This window comes from Metopolophium dirhodum, chromosome 2 (assembly GCF_019925205.1).
Source record: "Metopolophium dirhodum isolate CAU chromosome 2, ASM1992520v1, whole genome shotgun sequence".
Taxonomy (NCBI): Eukaryota; Metazoa; Arthropoda; class Insecta; order Hemiptera; family Aphididae; genus Metopolophium; species Metopolophium dirhodum.
In genome coordinates, this window is record NC_083561.1 from 8,830,617 (window position 1) to 8,845,772 (window position 15,156).

A 15,156-nucleotide genomic window follows, 5' to 3' on the forward strand; every position below is an offset into this window, starting at 1 on the left:
GTTATTTTTATATTCTTAGAAAACCCTCATACTTCTGGCCGATAGATCAAATAAGTATGATTGACTGGGTGTCAAACGAACACAATATACATAGTTATTGTAATGAACTAAGTACTAAATCGAATAACTTTTACTATTCTGATGCGATGATTGGGAGAATTATTTTAGTACCTGACACCTAGTTAATTTTAAGACAATAATTAAATAATATTAGTAATCTTCTACAAGAACTCTGAGCAAATTAAAAGTAAAGGAGAATTCAATATTGTTAACGAATTCAATCATTGCGTTTAAACACGTAAATATACACAGTGTATTTTAAATATATGTACACCAAATTTATTTTCTTATCTGTTGACTTTTAACATAATACTAATAACAGGCGCTGATGTATGTAATATTATATATACATATATATATATAATATATACATATATATTCAAATACCATTTATTATAATATTATACAATCATTTTAAATGTGCTCAATGGTTTTGGTTCTACATCAATTATTTGAAACATTCACTGATAGAGCACAAATTATATCATGCATAGTAACATAAAAAAAAATACTTATAAGTTAAGTCTGGGTCTAAAAATTACTTAAATTGTAAATTTAACTTAAAATACGAATCACGTCAGATATAAAAAAAAGGAAAAATAGGTTTTTCAAAAGAGAGACAATGAAACACTGCAAGTCTTACAGTTGAATATGAAAAATAATGAGGGATCTAAAGAACACAACGTATTTGAAAGGGTTGAAAAAATGTAATGTTACACACACCCAACTGCAGCAGCTGCTGCCGCGGAGGTACTCTTTTTCTTCAAAACTATGTCCTTGATGTTCAGGTGTACTTTTTCTTTGCGCTGTGGAGGCACTGACTGCAAGCAAAACCGCTTAAATTCTTCTAATTCTCGTTCATCATCATCCATTTCCCCATCCTCCGGGTCTATGTCTTTTGGCTCGAACACGCTTTCTGCAAACGGCCACAAACACACTCATTTTTGGAGATTTACTTTCTCGATCTTAATTATATATATAAGCCTACAATTTGTTATATTTAATGAGTCTTGATGTTTTATAAGTTAGATTTATATTGTAAAAAAGTTGTAGTTGTGCTCGTATCATAGATTCATGATATGAATCCTATCAATTTAGTTTATCTGTTACAAGTTTCGCAAAAAGGATAATACCATTGGCAGGAACAGAAAGAAAATGTTACATACTTTGGTTTGTACAAGCTAACGATCGAGAAAGCACGGTCCAAATTAATTTGGAATTAACTTAATAGACCCCACACAAGCAATGTGCTTTATGAAATTGTACAAAAATAATATATTTATAATAATATATAAATATCAACACGTGCGAGTGTGAAATCCAAAACCATCAAGCAAATTATATTGTATAAAGGATTGTTTTTTTTTTTAAATGTATTTATTTATTTATTTTTAATAGCTGTTAATTATTTTATAGGATAATGCTTGTAAGTAAAAAAAAAAAGCCTACTAAGAAATAAATAGTAAGAATACTTTAAGTAAATATATATAATTGTCAACAATTATTTTCACAAAATGGATAAAAAAAACAAAAGAAAAACTCAACTCGTATCTTTGATACAACAAAATAAAAGCAGACCTCTAGAGCTACCTAAAGAATATTGATTTTTGTTTGTTTATGTAACAATTACTAAACATAAAAAAAAAAAATAAACAAAAAATGTATAAAATAAAAAACAAAATAAAATCATATTTTGAAAATTGGACTGTTATAAAAAACTATTATTTGTGTTTATTTAAGTACAACAAAAATATAATTTAATAATTATTTTTCTGTCCAATGTTCAAACTTCAAACACTGTGAAATAAAAATATTATAAATTGTCATAACTCATAGAAAAATTACACAAATCATCTAAATACAACTTTGTATATAAAAATTATTTAATTGTTTAAGCAAATCAAAACACGAGTAAAAGCAAAAGAAATATTAATTTAAAAAAAAAAAAATAATAATAAAGCTGCAAAAACAAGCATGCAACAAGTTTGAATCTTAACTATCAGGGCTAAAACTGCCATCACCATAAAAAAGCAGCCTATTTCAAGTATAAAGTATTTACATTTCATTGGACGTATAATTTGTACTCTTTGTTCAATACTTAAAATTATATAGGTATTTATCACATAAATGAGGTAGATATTATACAAAATTATAGTAGGTGTTTATTCTTAGTATTAAATAATTTAGTTATTAGTGGACATTCTATTTTATCAATAGTAACAGTTATATATTAATTTGAATACACTATAATTCTAATAATATTTTCAGTTGAAGCATTGAAGCATTATTGATGGATACTTTTATTGATTCGAAAAGTTTTTTTGTAAATTTAAACATTGTAAACACAATATTTTAACAAATTATAATTATAATACATTCATCACATAGATCGGAATTTAAAAAATAATTGCCTTATATTATTATTATGAAATCAGTTTCATATTCACGGTTTAGTGTTTCAAATAATATTTATTTATTTTATAATTGAACTGTCTATACAAAATAATTCACATGGGTAGCAAATAAATTATGTACGAAAAATGTTTTATTAACATTCAAAAGGGTTTGTAAATTTTTCATGAGAAAACTTTTTAAGAAAAATTTAACATGAAAATTTACTGCTATAAATTATATAATACACTAGGTTAATTATTGATGTCTTATAGAATTTAAACCATAAGTTAATAATACGAAATAATAATTCAAATTATGAATAATAATAAAAAAAAAAAAGTATAAAATAGTGTCAGATCTATTGAAATAATAAGCTATAGAAAATTTTAAACTGTTGATATTAAATAAGTAATATTCTTAATAACATGTGTATTTCAATTATTATAATATTTGTATAGAAAGAATGAACTTCTCACGAATTTTCAATTTAAAATTTTAACAACTAATAAAAATAGTATTTTATTAAGTACTTTAGTGCTCAGAAATTTAAAGGAATTATTACTTTAAAATTGCTATTGTCGTTTTATATAATTGTTGTAATTTAAAAGTTAAGAAATAACATAAGTAAATTTCTTTACAAAATAGGTTGAAAAAATATTTTGGGTGATAATTCTGTTTTATACAAGTGTAATTTACTTTGTAGTCATATTAATAAAATTTAAAAAAAAAAGCTAGTTGCTATATATTACAACATAGGAAAAAAATATGATTAAAGGATTTTTCATTTACAGGAAATTAGGGAGGACATCAGCAAAGCTCACCCTCAACATCCGTTTGTTTGGAGCCGCCCTTAACCCGACGACGACGACGTCTTCGCTTACCAGACGGATTAGCGTTGACGTCATCGCCACTGTTAACTTGTAAGTCTTTATTTTCTGTCAGAATGGCATCATCATTGCGCTGGTACAGTGGATTTCTTATAGTAACCATACCACCATGCCTTTGAATAATCACTGGCAACGGCATAGTTCGTTGTGTGTTAGTTGGTATTTGTCCAGCGATGGTCTTACCTTCTGCACTACATGGTTCTCTTGCTGATGATTTGTTAGTAATTGTAAAACCTGGTTGAATATTTTCTGAGTTTGTGTCATCTAAACTACCATCATTGATTTTCTTACGACGTCTATGACGTTTACTTGCTGTACCACTCCATTCTATAAGTAAAGTTAGGTTTTATATAAAATTTGGATAGTTTAAATAGCTAAACATTTATGTAATGTTTTGTATTATTATTCATTATTCAATCAATATTATTTTCTATTTTTGTGCAAATAACAGATTTAAAAAAGTAAGCTATGAAACAAAAATAAGTAAATAATAGAAAATATTTTTAAAATTATACATTAAAAACATAGGTACATTTGTTAAATAAACACTATACATTGATGAAAACCGAAATTATTAATTTGCTAAAATAAAATGGTTAATTTTAAATTTCATCTAAAAACAACCATGTATGATGGAAGTACATCATTGTCGTTGATCTATCAATCCATCATTTTAATATAATAATTACGTCATTAGTCATAATTTTCAAGAACAAAAAAAATTGTTTCATACACTTTTACTAGTTTTATTAAAACAAATTAATATTTCATACAATGAAAACTGTTACAAAAAGAAACATACAAGTTTTATTTAAATTTATGAATGTATATATGTATTGTTTTTGTATAAACAATTAAATTTATTTAGAATATAATATAATATTATTATTTATTTTTAATAATATTTTTAAAAAGGTGCATTGAATATCAATTGATTTAAATGTAAAATGTATATTATGTTTTATTAAAAATGTAAAAAATGTATGGTTGTTTTGAGCATTAACGGATATTTAGACTTGATTATTTGAGTTACTGAGTAATTAACCTCCACAGAGAAACTCTGTGTAATAAATGACATAACTTTTAATATTATACACCACCATTATAACATGTATCTATTGCACTTATTTTTATTCAAGTCAAATTTCTATAAAACTTTAAATAGTAAATTTTTTCCAAATAATTACCAGTTGATCCTTCATAATCATATCCATCAGTCTTAACAACCACAACATTATTTTGAGCATTTTGCTGCATGGTAAACGGTGTCATTGTAGCAGTTGAGGCAAATGGAAATTGTTGTGAGGATGATGCGGGTTTAGACTAAAACATAAAAAATATTACATTATTAGTAAATAATATATAAAAAAAATGAGTGTAATCATATGAATTATGTCAAATAAAACTGACCTTTTCAGTTGATTGTTGAATATCTCTTGGCGGTTTATAATCACATGGGTCAAGTTTAGTAATTGTAATTCCAGGTGGTAACTGTAATTTACCAATATCAATAGGAACTGATGATGAAGATATTTTATTAACAGCCTCATTTATTTGTATAGCTGTTGGACTTGTAAGTGGCATTGGCTGCGACGGTGGTGGTAGAGGGCGTGTGAATACTTGATTATTATTACTTCGTTTTATTAACACTGTGTTAGGTTTCGGCTGAACAGAATTTGAAGAACTTGTCACCGGTGTGATGTTAACATCTGGCGAACAATACCATTTCATATTTGTTGGTAACTTTGGTGCATTTTTGTTAGTAATCAACACACTTTCTACTGGTTTTGAATGAAGTTGAGTTTCAGGTTTTTCAGGTTCAGGTTGTTTCTTTTTACGATTCCTACTTCTCTTTTTATTAGGTTTATCTTCTACTATATTTTGAGGTTGTTTACTTTTATCACACAATCTCTGAATTGCTTTAATAGCTGAAAATAAAAAAAGATTCAACATATAACTTATATTGGATAAGAAATAAATAAGACTAGAGGAAAAATAAAAAGTTAATTGTGACATTAGCAATAGAAAAAAAGGTGGATAAGTGGATATCGCTTTGCTGTGTGGTAGGTTACAAGTGGGTCACTGTATAATGGATGGTATTAAATTTAAATTCAATGATATATCATTATATATGATTATGTGTGGAGACGGTTTGTCAGTGTGGATATTTTATAATATAATATATACCTATTGTTATTACTTCTTATTAATACGGTAGCCGGTAAGTTGAATTAATATTGTAAAATTACAACAAAATAACTAAAATTTTTACTCTTGGTTATTTAATATGTAATTTCGTCCAAATTTGAAAATAAAAAAACTGTTGTTACATTTTTGAGATTTTTTGGTTATAGAAAAACTTATTTGCCAATTAACCTTATTTTAAATTTTCAATTCTTAGCTATAAAGTTGAACATTTTATAAATTTTCAACTTCAACATCATTTAAAATTTGATAAATGTTGTTAAAAACGAACTTTAAATGCTTATATGAAAAATTTTGCCTATGTATTTTAAATATTTTTCAACTACCATTGTAACAATATATCAGGAGCCCCTTGTATTTATTTTCCACGTTTTTTGAACAAAAAAATAAAATTGTATTGATATTTATAGAAAAAAACAATAATATAGAAAATGTCCGCTAACAGTTCAAAACAAGTCAAAATATATTCAAAATTATTATGGTGTATAAAATATAAAAATATAAAAATTCAGTCAAATTTTCATGTATCTACAGTTATTCGTTTTTGAATTAAAACAAAATAAGAAAATCGCTACTTGAAAAATCTGGTGAATATTCAATGTTAGAAAAATATAAACTTCAAATGCTCATAAAAATTTAATTTGACTTTCTTCTAGACATTTTTATTTTGATAAAAGTAGACAAACATAAGGAATCTTGATTACATTTTCAAATCTTAGATTTAAAAAGAAAATATTTTATGAATTTCTAACTAAATAATTTGCACATTTTCAACATTTTTAGGAATTTTGTCAAGATTTAAATTTTAAATACTTGTAAAAAAATATTGTGACTATGGATTTTAAATATTTTTCAAATGTCATTGTAACAATATATTAAGAGCCTTGTATTAAATTTTCAAGTTTTTTTACTCAACAAATAAATTATTGACATAAATAGAAAAATTAAAAAATTGGAAACTGAAAATGTCAGTTAACAGCACAAAATAAATCAAAATATTTTGTTAAATCTATCACGTATAGCAGAGATAGGCAATTTAATGCTAATAGAGGGTCAATTTTAAATGTATAAAAATCTAACGGGACAGAGAACATGGAAAGCAAAAAAAAAATACCTAATGTTAACTATACCCCTATAAATAATATAATATTATTTACATTTAATAGTTCAATACTAGATAATAATTTATATCTACGTTTTACGATAAACATTATATCAATTTTAATAATTTTATAAATATAATAAAATAAAATATAGAAAAATCTATAAATTTTATATTTTTATAAATTAAATTGAAATGTAACACGGGCCACTGGAAAATGGTACGTGGGAGTACTAAGGATTTCCTTATTTTTTACACCCTAAAGTATTAGATCAAATTTCCTACCTATCTAAATTGAAACACATTTTATGTACCATAACATGACATTCTAACACAAAAAAAACCACATATTATTGTAAACTTTCTTCTGATCAAAATCTAAGGTTTTTAATAGGCTTCTTCAACAATATATATTTTTGAATTGTGCGATATTGAAAAAAAAAAATTTAGGTATCGATAGATCGATATTCTGATATCTCTATTCTCTATGACTATCATAAATGCCAATACTCAAATACTCAATTGACTGGGTACTAGGTCGTAACTAGTGGGTATTATATTAACAAATTATTGTTTTGAAATACATTATTTAAGAGCTTTGGCATGAAAATCAGTTTATCTTGATGTACACCGATTATCGATACCTAAATTTCTGAAAAAAAGTTTGCGATATTGATATCGTTGAAGAAGCCTAGTTTTTAAGCATTTTTTTAAAATTGTTATTATCGAAACAAATAGAAACCTACTGAAAAGTGATACAAAATAAATAAAATTATTTAATAAGTTATTACAAATGTTCTCACCTTCATTGTCATATAAAGTACATAAAACATCATCTTCTACTGCTCCTCTAAAAGTAATGGTTACTTTAGAACTATCTGAATCTCTCTTTATTGTAACCATTTTTGCACCCTCCACATCATCTTTTTTACATTTATCATCTTTCTTTATTGATACAGTTTCTTTATTACTATTTCCCTGAGATTGCTTGATTTTCTTTTTAGAAGATTGAGTATTTTGCTGTACTTGTTGCTTGGTTATTTGATGAGTTTTAGAATTAGTAACTTGCTTTTGTTGCTGACTCTGTTTTTGCTGTTTGTTTTGATTTTTTCCTTTTTTCTTTTCTTTTTTTAATGCTTCCTCGCGCTTCAGTCTTTCAATTTCTTGTTTTTTGAGTACTTCTTCAATTCTTTTACGTTCGGCTTCTTCTTCTTCTTTTTTTATTCTCTCAATTTCCTCCTAGTTAAAAAAATTTGAATTTAAATACAAAGGTTTATTAATTTTGAATAATTAAAAATTATACTTTTTTCTCTCTACGTCTAGCTTTTTTTGCAGCTCTTTTTTCATTGGTTGCTTTATTGCCTTCGATAAAATTGACTATTTCATCAATAGGCTTTTCAGATAATTCTTTTAGAAAGTTTTCGGGTAGATTTTCACTATTATATTTCAGTTTTTCGTTAATGACTTTTGTTACAACTATTGGCTCTATTTTTTGTTGTTGAACACCACTAATAGCACCTATACATAAATTAAATAAATATTTTAGTTACAATTAAACTTTGGATATTAAGAACATAAAGTGTGATTCAGAAACAAAAAAAAATAATAATACACACTATACCTATAAAAATTTAGATTTAAATTATAAATTATTAGCTTTTTAGCAAACCCAAAACGAGTGTCAAGTTTTTTTTTTCTTAAATATATAAACAATTTTATGTATTATCCATAATTGTATTTAAAAAAACTATTTTATTACTTAAAATACTTAATAACATTGGATACAAAAAATAAATTAAGTAAGTGATATATCTCTTGGATCTATTAACTTTATTAACACCAGATATTTAGGAAATATTCTGATTATCAGTGAGGACCAAAAAAAATTATTTTCATTTTATGGTGAAATATCAATCATTATTATATTATTACTTAAAATATCATTGATATAGAAACAAAATTTACAATTGTATACATCAAATAACTAAATCACAGTTTTTATTTAAAACACCTTAAATATTTATTGAGGTAACACCCTTATTTATTTTAAGAAACCAAAAAAAAAAAACCTTAATTCAATTTTTTAAGATCGAAGACCTGGTTTTTGTCTTAGGTATTAAAATACTGCTTTTATCCATACAAATACTAGTGCTTCTAAGTCTGTTGGACTATCATATTCAAATAAACTAAAACATCCTCTCTACATCAACAGATAACATGCATAATATTTTTAAATATGGGTATTATGTGTACAATATGCAACTTGAATTTCAGGTGTTTATAACAATTTTTTCAGAACTACTCCAAGATTAATGTTTTAGATAAGTTGGTATATCGTTTTTTGTTATAATTTGTAAACAACATTGTAAAACAAACTGTGAATTTTGTCAAGATTTAAACTTTAAATGCTTATAAAAAAAAAATGTGGCTATCGATTTTTAATATTTTTTAAATGTAATTGTAACAATATTAGAAGCCTTGTATTCAATTTTCAAGCTTTTTTACAGAACATACATTTTTTATTGACATTCATAGAAAGAAAAACTAATAAAATTGGAAACTGAAAATGTCCGTAACAAATCAAATTTTTTTTAAATATTTTATTGTGTATAGAAAATGCAAATATAAACAACCAGTGAAAATGTCATGTTTTCCCTTCAATTTTTATGTTGTTTGTCTCGGCGCTTTTGAAAACTATTGGGAATTTTAAATTTTGTCCTTCCAAATGCACCAACTAGGAATGCATCACTTTCCCATAGAACAAGTGTTGAAGAAAATTGAAGCAGTTTTACTGCCCTAAACGGTGATGACACACAAAAATTAAAATTAAAAAAAAAAACACATCATTGTAAAATCAATACATTCATCGCTCCGCTTAGAATCTACAAATATATATGTTATTATATAGTTTATATATTATATAGGTTATTACATTATTATAATATATAGGTAATTTTATATATTAAATTAAAACATATTTAAAATGTAAGAATAACAAGGTAATATAATTTAAACTACAAATAATGTATGATTAAAATGTTTAAAAAAAACTATATTTTTACTCACCAGTTTTATCAGTTACTGATTGAGGAAGATGTTTAGGTGGATGAACAGGAAGTGGTCTATGCACATTGGGTTCTTTTTGTTTTTGTTTAATAGTTTCATTAGTTTGTTTGGCTTTTTTTAACAAATAAAGATTTCTTAACCGGTCCCTCATTTCTTGATAATTACGACTAACAGGTGCAACAGAAGGCTAAAATTTTTTATGAAATATTTACTTATGAAATTCAAAATGTATCAATGTACCAGGTGATTTTTTTTTTTATCAAAAAATACTAATTATTTCAAAAACTATTTATGGTTTTGAAATATATTTTTTTTACATAATTTTAGATTGTTACAAAATAAGATTTTAGAACAAAAATTACATTATTATAATTTTTTGTCATTATTATTTATGATTTTTTTTATTGTTATTATTGACAACTCACATTTTTAATTTATTACTCCAAAGCAGAATACTTTTTGGAATGCAACAAATTTTGGACGAATATTTGGGGTAATAGGGGTAACGCAAGAAATATTGTTCCATTACTCCACTAATCTAAACTTCAAATTCTTATAACTTCATATTTATTATCTACCTACATGTCTAAAATATAATTTTTATTTATTGAAATACTTCAAACAATATTTTGCTTTTGAATAATATGAGATTAAAAGTGTATGCTGTCATTAAAAAACTAAAACCTTTAAAAATTGCAAAAAAAATATGTTTAATAAAGACTTCAAATTATGTAAAGAAAATTGTTTTAAGAGGATTGGAAGCAGTGATTTTCTGTATTGGTCTAACACACGTGGAACATAGGAATTTAGACGTGTTTTCATTCCAACTTACAAATTTATCTGGTGAATCAATAAGAATTCTAAAAACAGATTTCAATTTGTCGTAATGTCTACTTGAGATCGACTTTCCCAGATTTTAATTTTTTTGATTTTAACTTCTCAATAAATTTAAATATACCATTTCCTTTCCATTTCCCATTTTTTTTTTTAAGATTTAGGAGATTAAATAAAAAATGTGGGAAGGTTTATCTAAAATATTCATTTGGATAAATTCAAATTGGTTTTAGAATTCTTATCGCTTAACTAAATCAATCGATACATTGAAATAAAATCTAAATTCTTATGTTCCATGTTCCACAGAAAATCACAGCTTCCAATCCCCTTAAAAATGTTAATAGTTTTTTGTTAAATGAATCACCTAGTATAATTATAATATTATTATTTAAATACTTACAACTCCATGCCCAAAAACTTCGCAATAACAACAGTCACATTGCCTTGGACTTGAAGAAGAACGTTCTGAACAACTATCATCTTGACTTGATCGGCCTGAACTACATTCTGATGTTTCATCGTGATGATGCATACGTTTTACATGTTCAGTATGTTTATGACATGAATGACCATGTACTGGACGATTGTTTGGTTTAGTAGTTGGTTCTGTAGGTTTACTTACATGTGGATATGGATATCGTCTTTTAGGTAACTGTTCTATTTCAACTTTACATGTTACATTTCTGTCAATGGTTGATGGACATTTTACATTAACCGCAGGTTTTGACTTGATTTGAGCATCTGAGTTAAGTACCTAGAAAAAAATATCAAGTATGTTTTTCCATTAGTACAATAGAATCAAACAAAATATGAAACATATTTGTAATTAAATAAACACCACCAGTTTCTATCCAACATGAATATTAATTACACATTTTATACAGTAGAACACCTTGTGTTGCAATGTTTACAACGTTATAGGTATATCTATTTAAATATGTAAACATTTAGAAAAAATTAACATTTATAATTTTACCAAAATACATTGTTAGAGATATTCAAATAAGTAAAACCATTATCAACGAAAATATAATATTACTTAGTTAAATAGGTTTAATTAAATAAAAAAAGGAAAGCAAGATTACAAAATAATAAAAAAAATTATTTTTACCTTTTTTCCAAGATTTGTAGTTATATTTGCAGTTATATTTTCTGTTACTGACTTTTCATCTTCATCAGTAAATGTTTGACCAGTATAATAACATAGCATTTTCTCTTTCATATTAGAGTAAGAAAATGAAATTGAATTAATATCTTCGGTTTCTTGTAAATTTGTAGATTTTCCATTCTGCACACACGGATCAAAATCTACAGAAGAATTTTTCCGAGTTTCCACCTACATTTAACAAATATGTATATTACAATTAGTAGTTTAGTAACTCCAAATTTTAAATAAACAGATTAAATATATGAATTGGTTAGGTAATTACAGTATGTATGCAATCACAATAATTAGAAACTCCGTCATCATCTATATCTTCACAATTATCATTATCTACTCTTTCCCTAGAAATTAAAAGAAAATATATTACTATAAATTGCACAAAATTACAATTTAGTTAAAACTAACTGATACTCAGGAGCTGGTGATTGAGGTGGTGTTGGGATGGTAAGATCTATTACCAAATCATCGTTTGTGGGCATTGAAGAAGAAAACAAACCATTATCTTCTTTTAACATAGATTCTTTATATTGTTTTGCACCCATAGCCCATACTTCATTGCATCTATTTATTTAAATAAATATTAAATAGTATTAAGTTAAAATATCATTAAATGCTTTATACAATTATTACTTAATGTTATGAATACATGTCCTTGCTTCTGCCCATTGTGCTATATTAAGTTTTACCTCCTGTACAAATTTTGTATAATCATGAATTATACCTGCACTCAATAAAGACTCTGACAATATTGGTATTGTTGCAATCTAACAAAAAAATGGTTATCATTTTAATAAAATAAAATAAATCATAGTTTCAAAACATACTTGTTCCACAAATGTAGTTACAAGATGATATATCGTTCTATCAGCATAAAGTCGACTGTGAAACAAATATTGATTCATCATTCGCCATGTTAAATTAAATTTTGATAGATGATATTCTTCAATAGGTTTAATAACATCATTTAAATGATCAGTAGCAGCCATTAATCTTCGATAGCTGTCTAATAAACCTAGAAATAAAATAATAATGTTAATACAATTTAATAGAATAATTCCAAATAACTTACAAAATACAAAAACTTGAGGCATTTCTGGTGTTTCTTTATTCTTTTTTTCTAGTATTTGCACTTGCCTAGACCTTGCTTCTAATACAAATTCCATAACAAGGTTTTCGACATTTTGAAATACATGATAAGAATCACAACTTTTAGATCTAGAAAATTGAAATTGAAAATGAAAACATTTTAACATTATAAATTTATAAATAAGTTAATTTTACTCGTGAGCGGCTTCTTTAAATATATTATGGGGTGGGTAGCGTTCAACTTCAACACCATCCATAGCCATTCGATATACAGTACGAATGTAAGACATAAGAGAATTCCATTTTGTCTCCCATTTTTGCACTTCATTTTCTTCACTAGTGTTGATAAACAATTATATAAGTAACATATTAAACATATTGAAGTATAAAATTATATTATTACTTTAATTCTTTGTTTATAATGAAATCACTGAAGTTATAGGAACATTCTTTGTCTTTTTGATTTAAAAGGTCTCTACAATCTTTTTCAAGCTGAAACCCAAATACATTCATTATTAATCAACTAAAAGAATAAGTAAAAGTACTTTACAAAATAATATAAAAAAATTTAAAAAGTATTGTGTAATAAGTGATTTTGTAGAAAATCATTATTTTCTCAAATAAATTTGCTATAGCTAGGTATTGTTTATTTGTTACATTTCAAAAACCATAAAAATACAAGTATCTTATAAATCGTATGATATTTTTCAATCTAACATTCATCATAGTACCCAAATAGGCAGAATGGCAAATATTATATTCTTACTGATAAGTAGTAAAACCAACAAGTTATTATAATTATAATATTCAAATATTCAAATTGTAGGTAACATTTTTAATTTTTTACATTTTGAAAAAAATTATATTCATGAAAATGAATAATTCTTATTAAATGCGATTTAAAGGAATTTAAATTTAAAGCAAGAGAAAAAACATAAAGCTTGAAGAATTCTTTCACATAATTCGTACAGATGTTTAAAAAAAACACTTGTGTAAGTACTACTTCCGACAAAAATATAAACATGCAATAATTACCATAACATAGCATTAGATAGTTGTTGTAAAAATTAGAACACATAAAACTTTTATAAATCATATACATAGTGCAAAATTGATGGTAACGTCATCGATCATGCATCTCACGTTACCGGCCAATAATGTGTTATATCGAGGCGTACCTACAAAAACGATTGTACAAAAAGAAAAACTTGCATGGTCTCCGACCAAATAACTATTCATCGGCAACCAATACCCATCACGACAGTTGAACACGGCACATGTGTAATTCGTCAGCAAACGTTTTTGCTAACTAGATAACAAGTCGAGTTCAACTAACTCGTCCTCCATCCAAAACGACAAACAACAGCGCATACACGTACCTGAACGTGTCGTCGTTCCATGTTTTCGTGGTCAAAAACGGCCGTGTCGTCGTCGTCGACGCCGATGCCGATTCCGCCGCTGTCGATGCCGTTGCCGCCGCCGCCGCCGACGCCACCGTTGTACTCGCCACAATTGTTGTGTTGCGCCGCCGATTGACAAACGGCCGCTTGCGGAACGTTCGCACCGTCAGTCGCGTTCACCGCAACGGTAATGCTCATGGTTTTCTCTTAATTTTTAGCAAAAAAAAATAAATACTATATCTCTTGTAACGAAAAAAAGGTTCTCGTATGCGCCGCGCGTGTGTGTGTGCTGTGTGGTGGATATGTATGATGATGATGATGATATCGCGTCTCCGGACACACGGCCACACGGGGTAAATGGACGCGATCGGTCACGCACGCACAACAACAACGCGTCGCGCGCCTGATAACAGAGACGGAGCGGTTGTGGCAGTGCGGTGGCGGAGCGTAGTTGTGTTGTTGTTGGAACAACATCACGACTCCTCCTCCTCCTCCTCCTATTCGTACTCATCATCATCATAACGACGGCGCTGCACCGACGACCGCGGTGATATTGTGCATTTCAGAATTTGTGGTGCCGGTGGCGTAGTGCAGAGTGCAGACGGTGCGCGCACTGACACTGCAGAGTGCACGTCTGCACTGGCCGCGGCTGCCACAGCCACCGACGCCGTGCGGCTCGACTTGATATTTGTTTTCGTGAGTTGTGACGCAACAATTCGCGGATTTATTAGGCTTATACTTTATTTTGATATTTATTATTTAGTTATTTACTTATTTCATTACAAAAGAACGCCAAACAAGAAAGGGATAATAATTATGAGATTATTATTTACTAAACAAACACAAATCTCTTTGTTAATATCGCGGGTTAAATTCAATTAATATTTGTCGCATGGATTTTGTGCAAAATATAATATGACGTTTTAAAAATATGTTGGTCGACTCCTGAACCTTAAA

The 15,156-nt window shown here is 27.0% G+C and overlaps 1 protein-coding gene across 2 annotated transcripts; it reads right to left on the bottom strand.

Annotated features, from left to right (window-relative positions):
* Window positions 1-309: 309 nt before the first annotated feature.
* On the bottom strand, window positions 310-14,619 carry LOC132938362 (uncharacterized). 2 transcript variants are annotated; one of them, XM_061005148.1, is made up of 17 exons: window positions 14,179-14,619; window positions 13,203-13,291; window positions 12,995-13,135; window positions 12,783-12,928; window positions 12,538-12,725; window positions 12,344-12,477; window positions 12,119-12,274; window positions 11,979-12,054; window positions 11,660-11,884; window positions 10,949-11,302; window positions 9,715-9,901; window positions 7,952-8,166; window positions 7,452-7,887; window positions 4,752-5,269; window positions 4,529-4,664; window positions 3,525-3,668; window positions 310-976 (listed from the first exon to the last, which is right to left on the bottom strand). In XM_061005148.1, the coding sequence occupies exons 1-17, from the start codon at window positions 14,395-14,397 to the stop codon at window positions 774-776; spliced, it is 3,567 nt and encodes a 1,188-aa protein (XP_060861131.1). In that variant the 5' UTR covers window positions 14,398-14,619; the 3' UTR covers window positions 310-773. The 2 variants fall into 2 exon arrangements, with proteins under 2 accessions (XP_060861131.1, XP_060861130.1); XM_061005147.1 differs by having other exon boundaries at window positions 3,276-3,668.
* Between the last annotated feature and the right edge of the window lie 537 nt (window positions 14,620-15,156).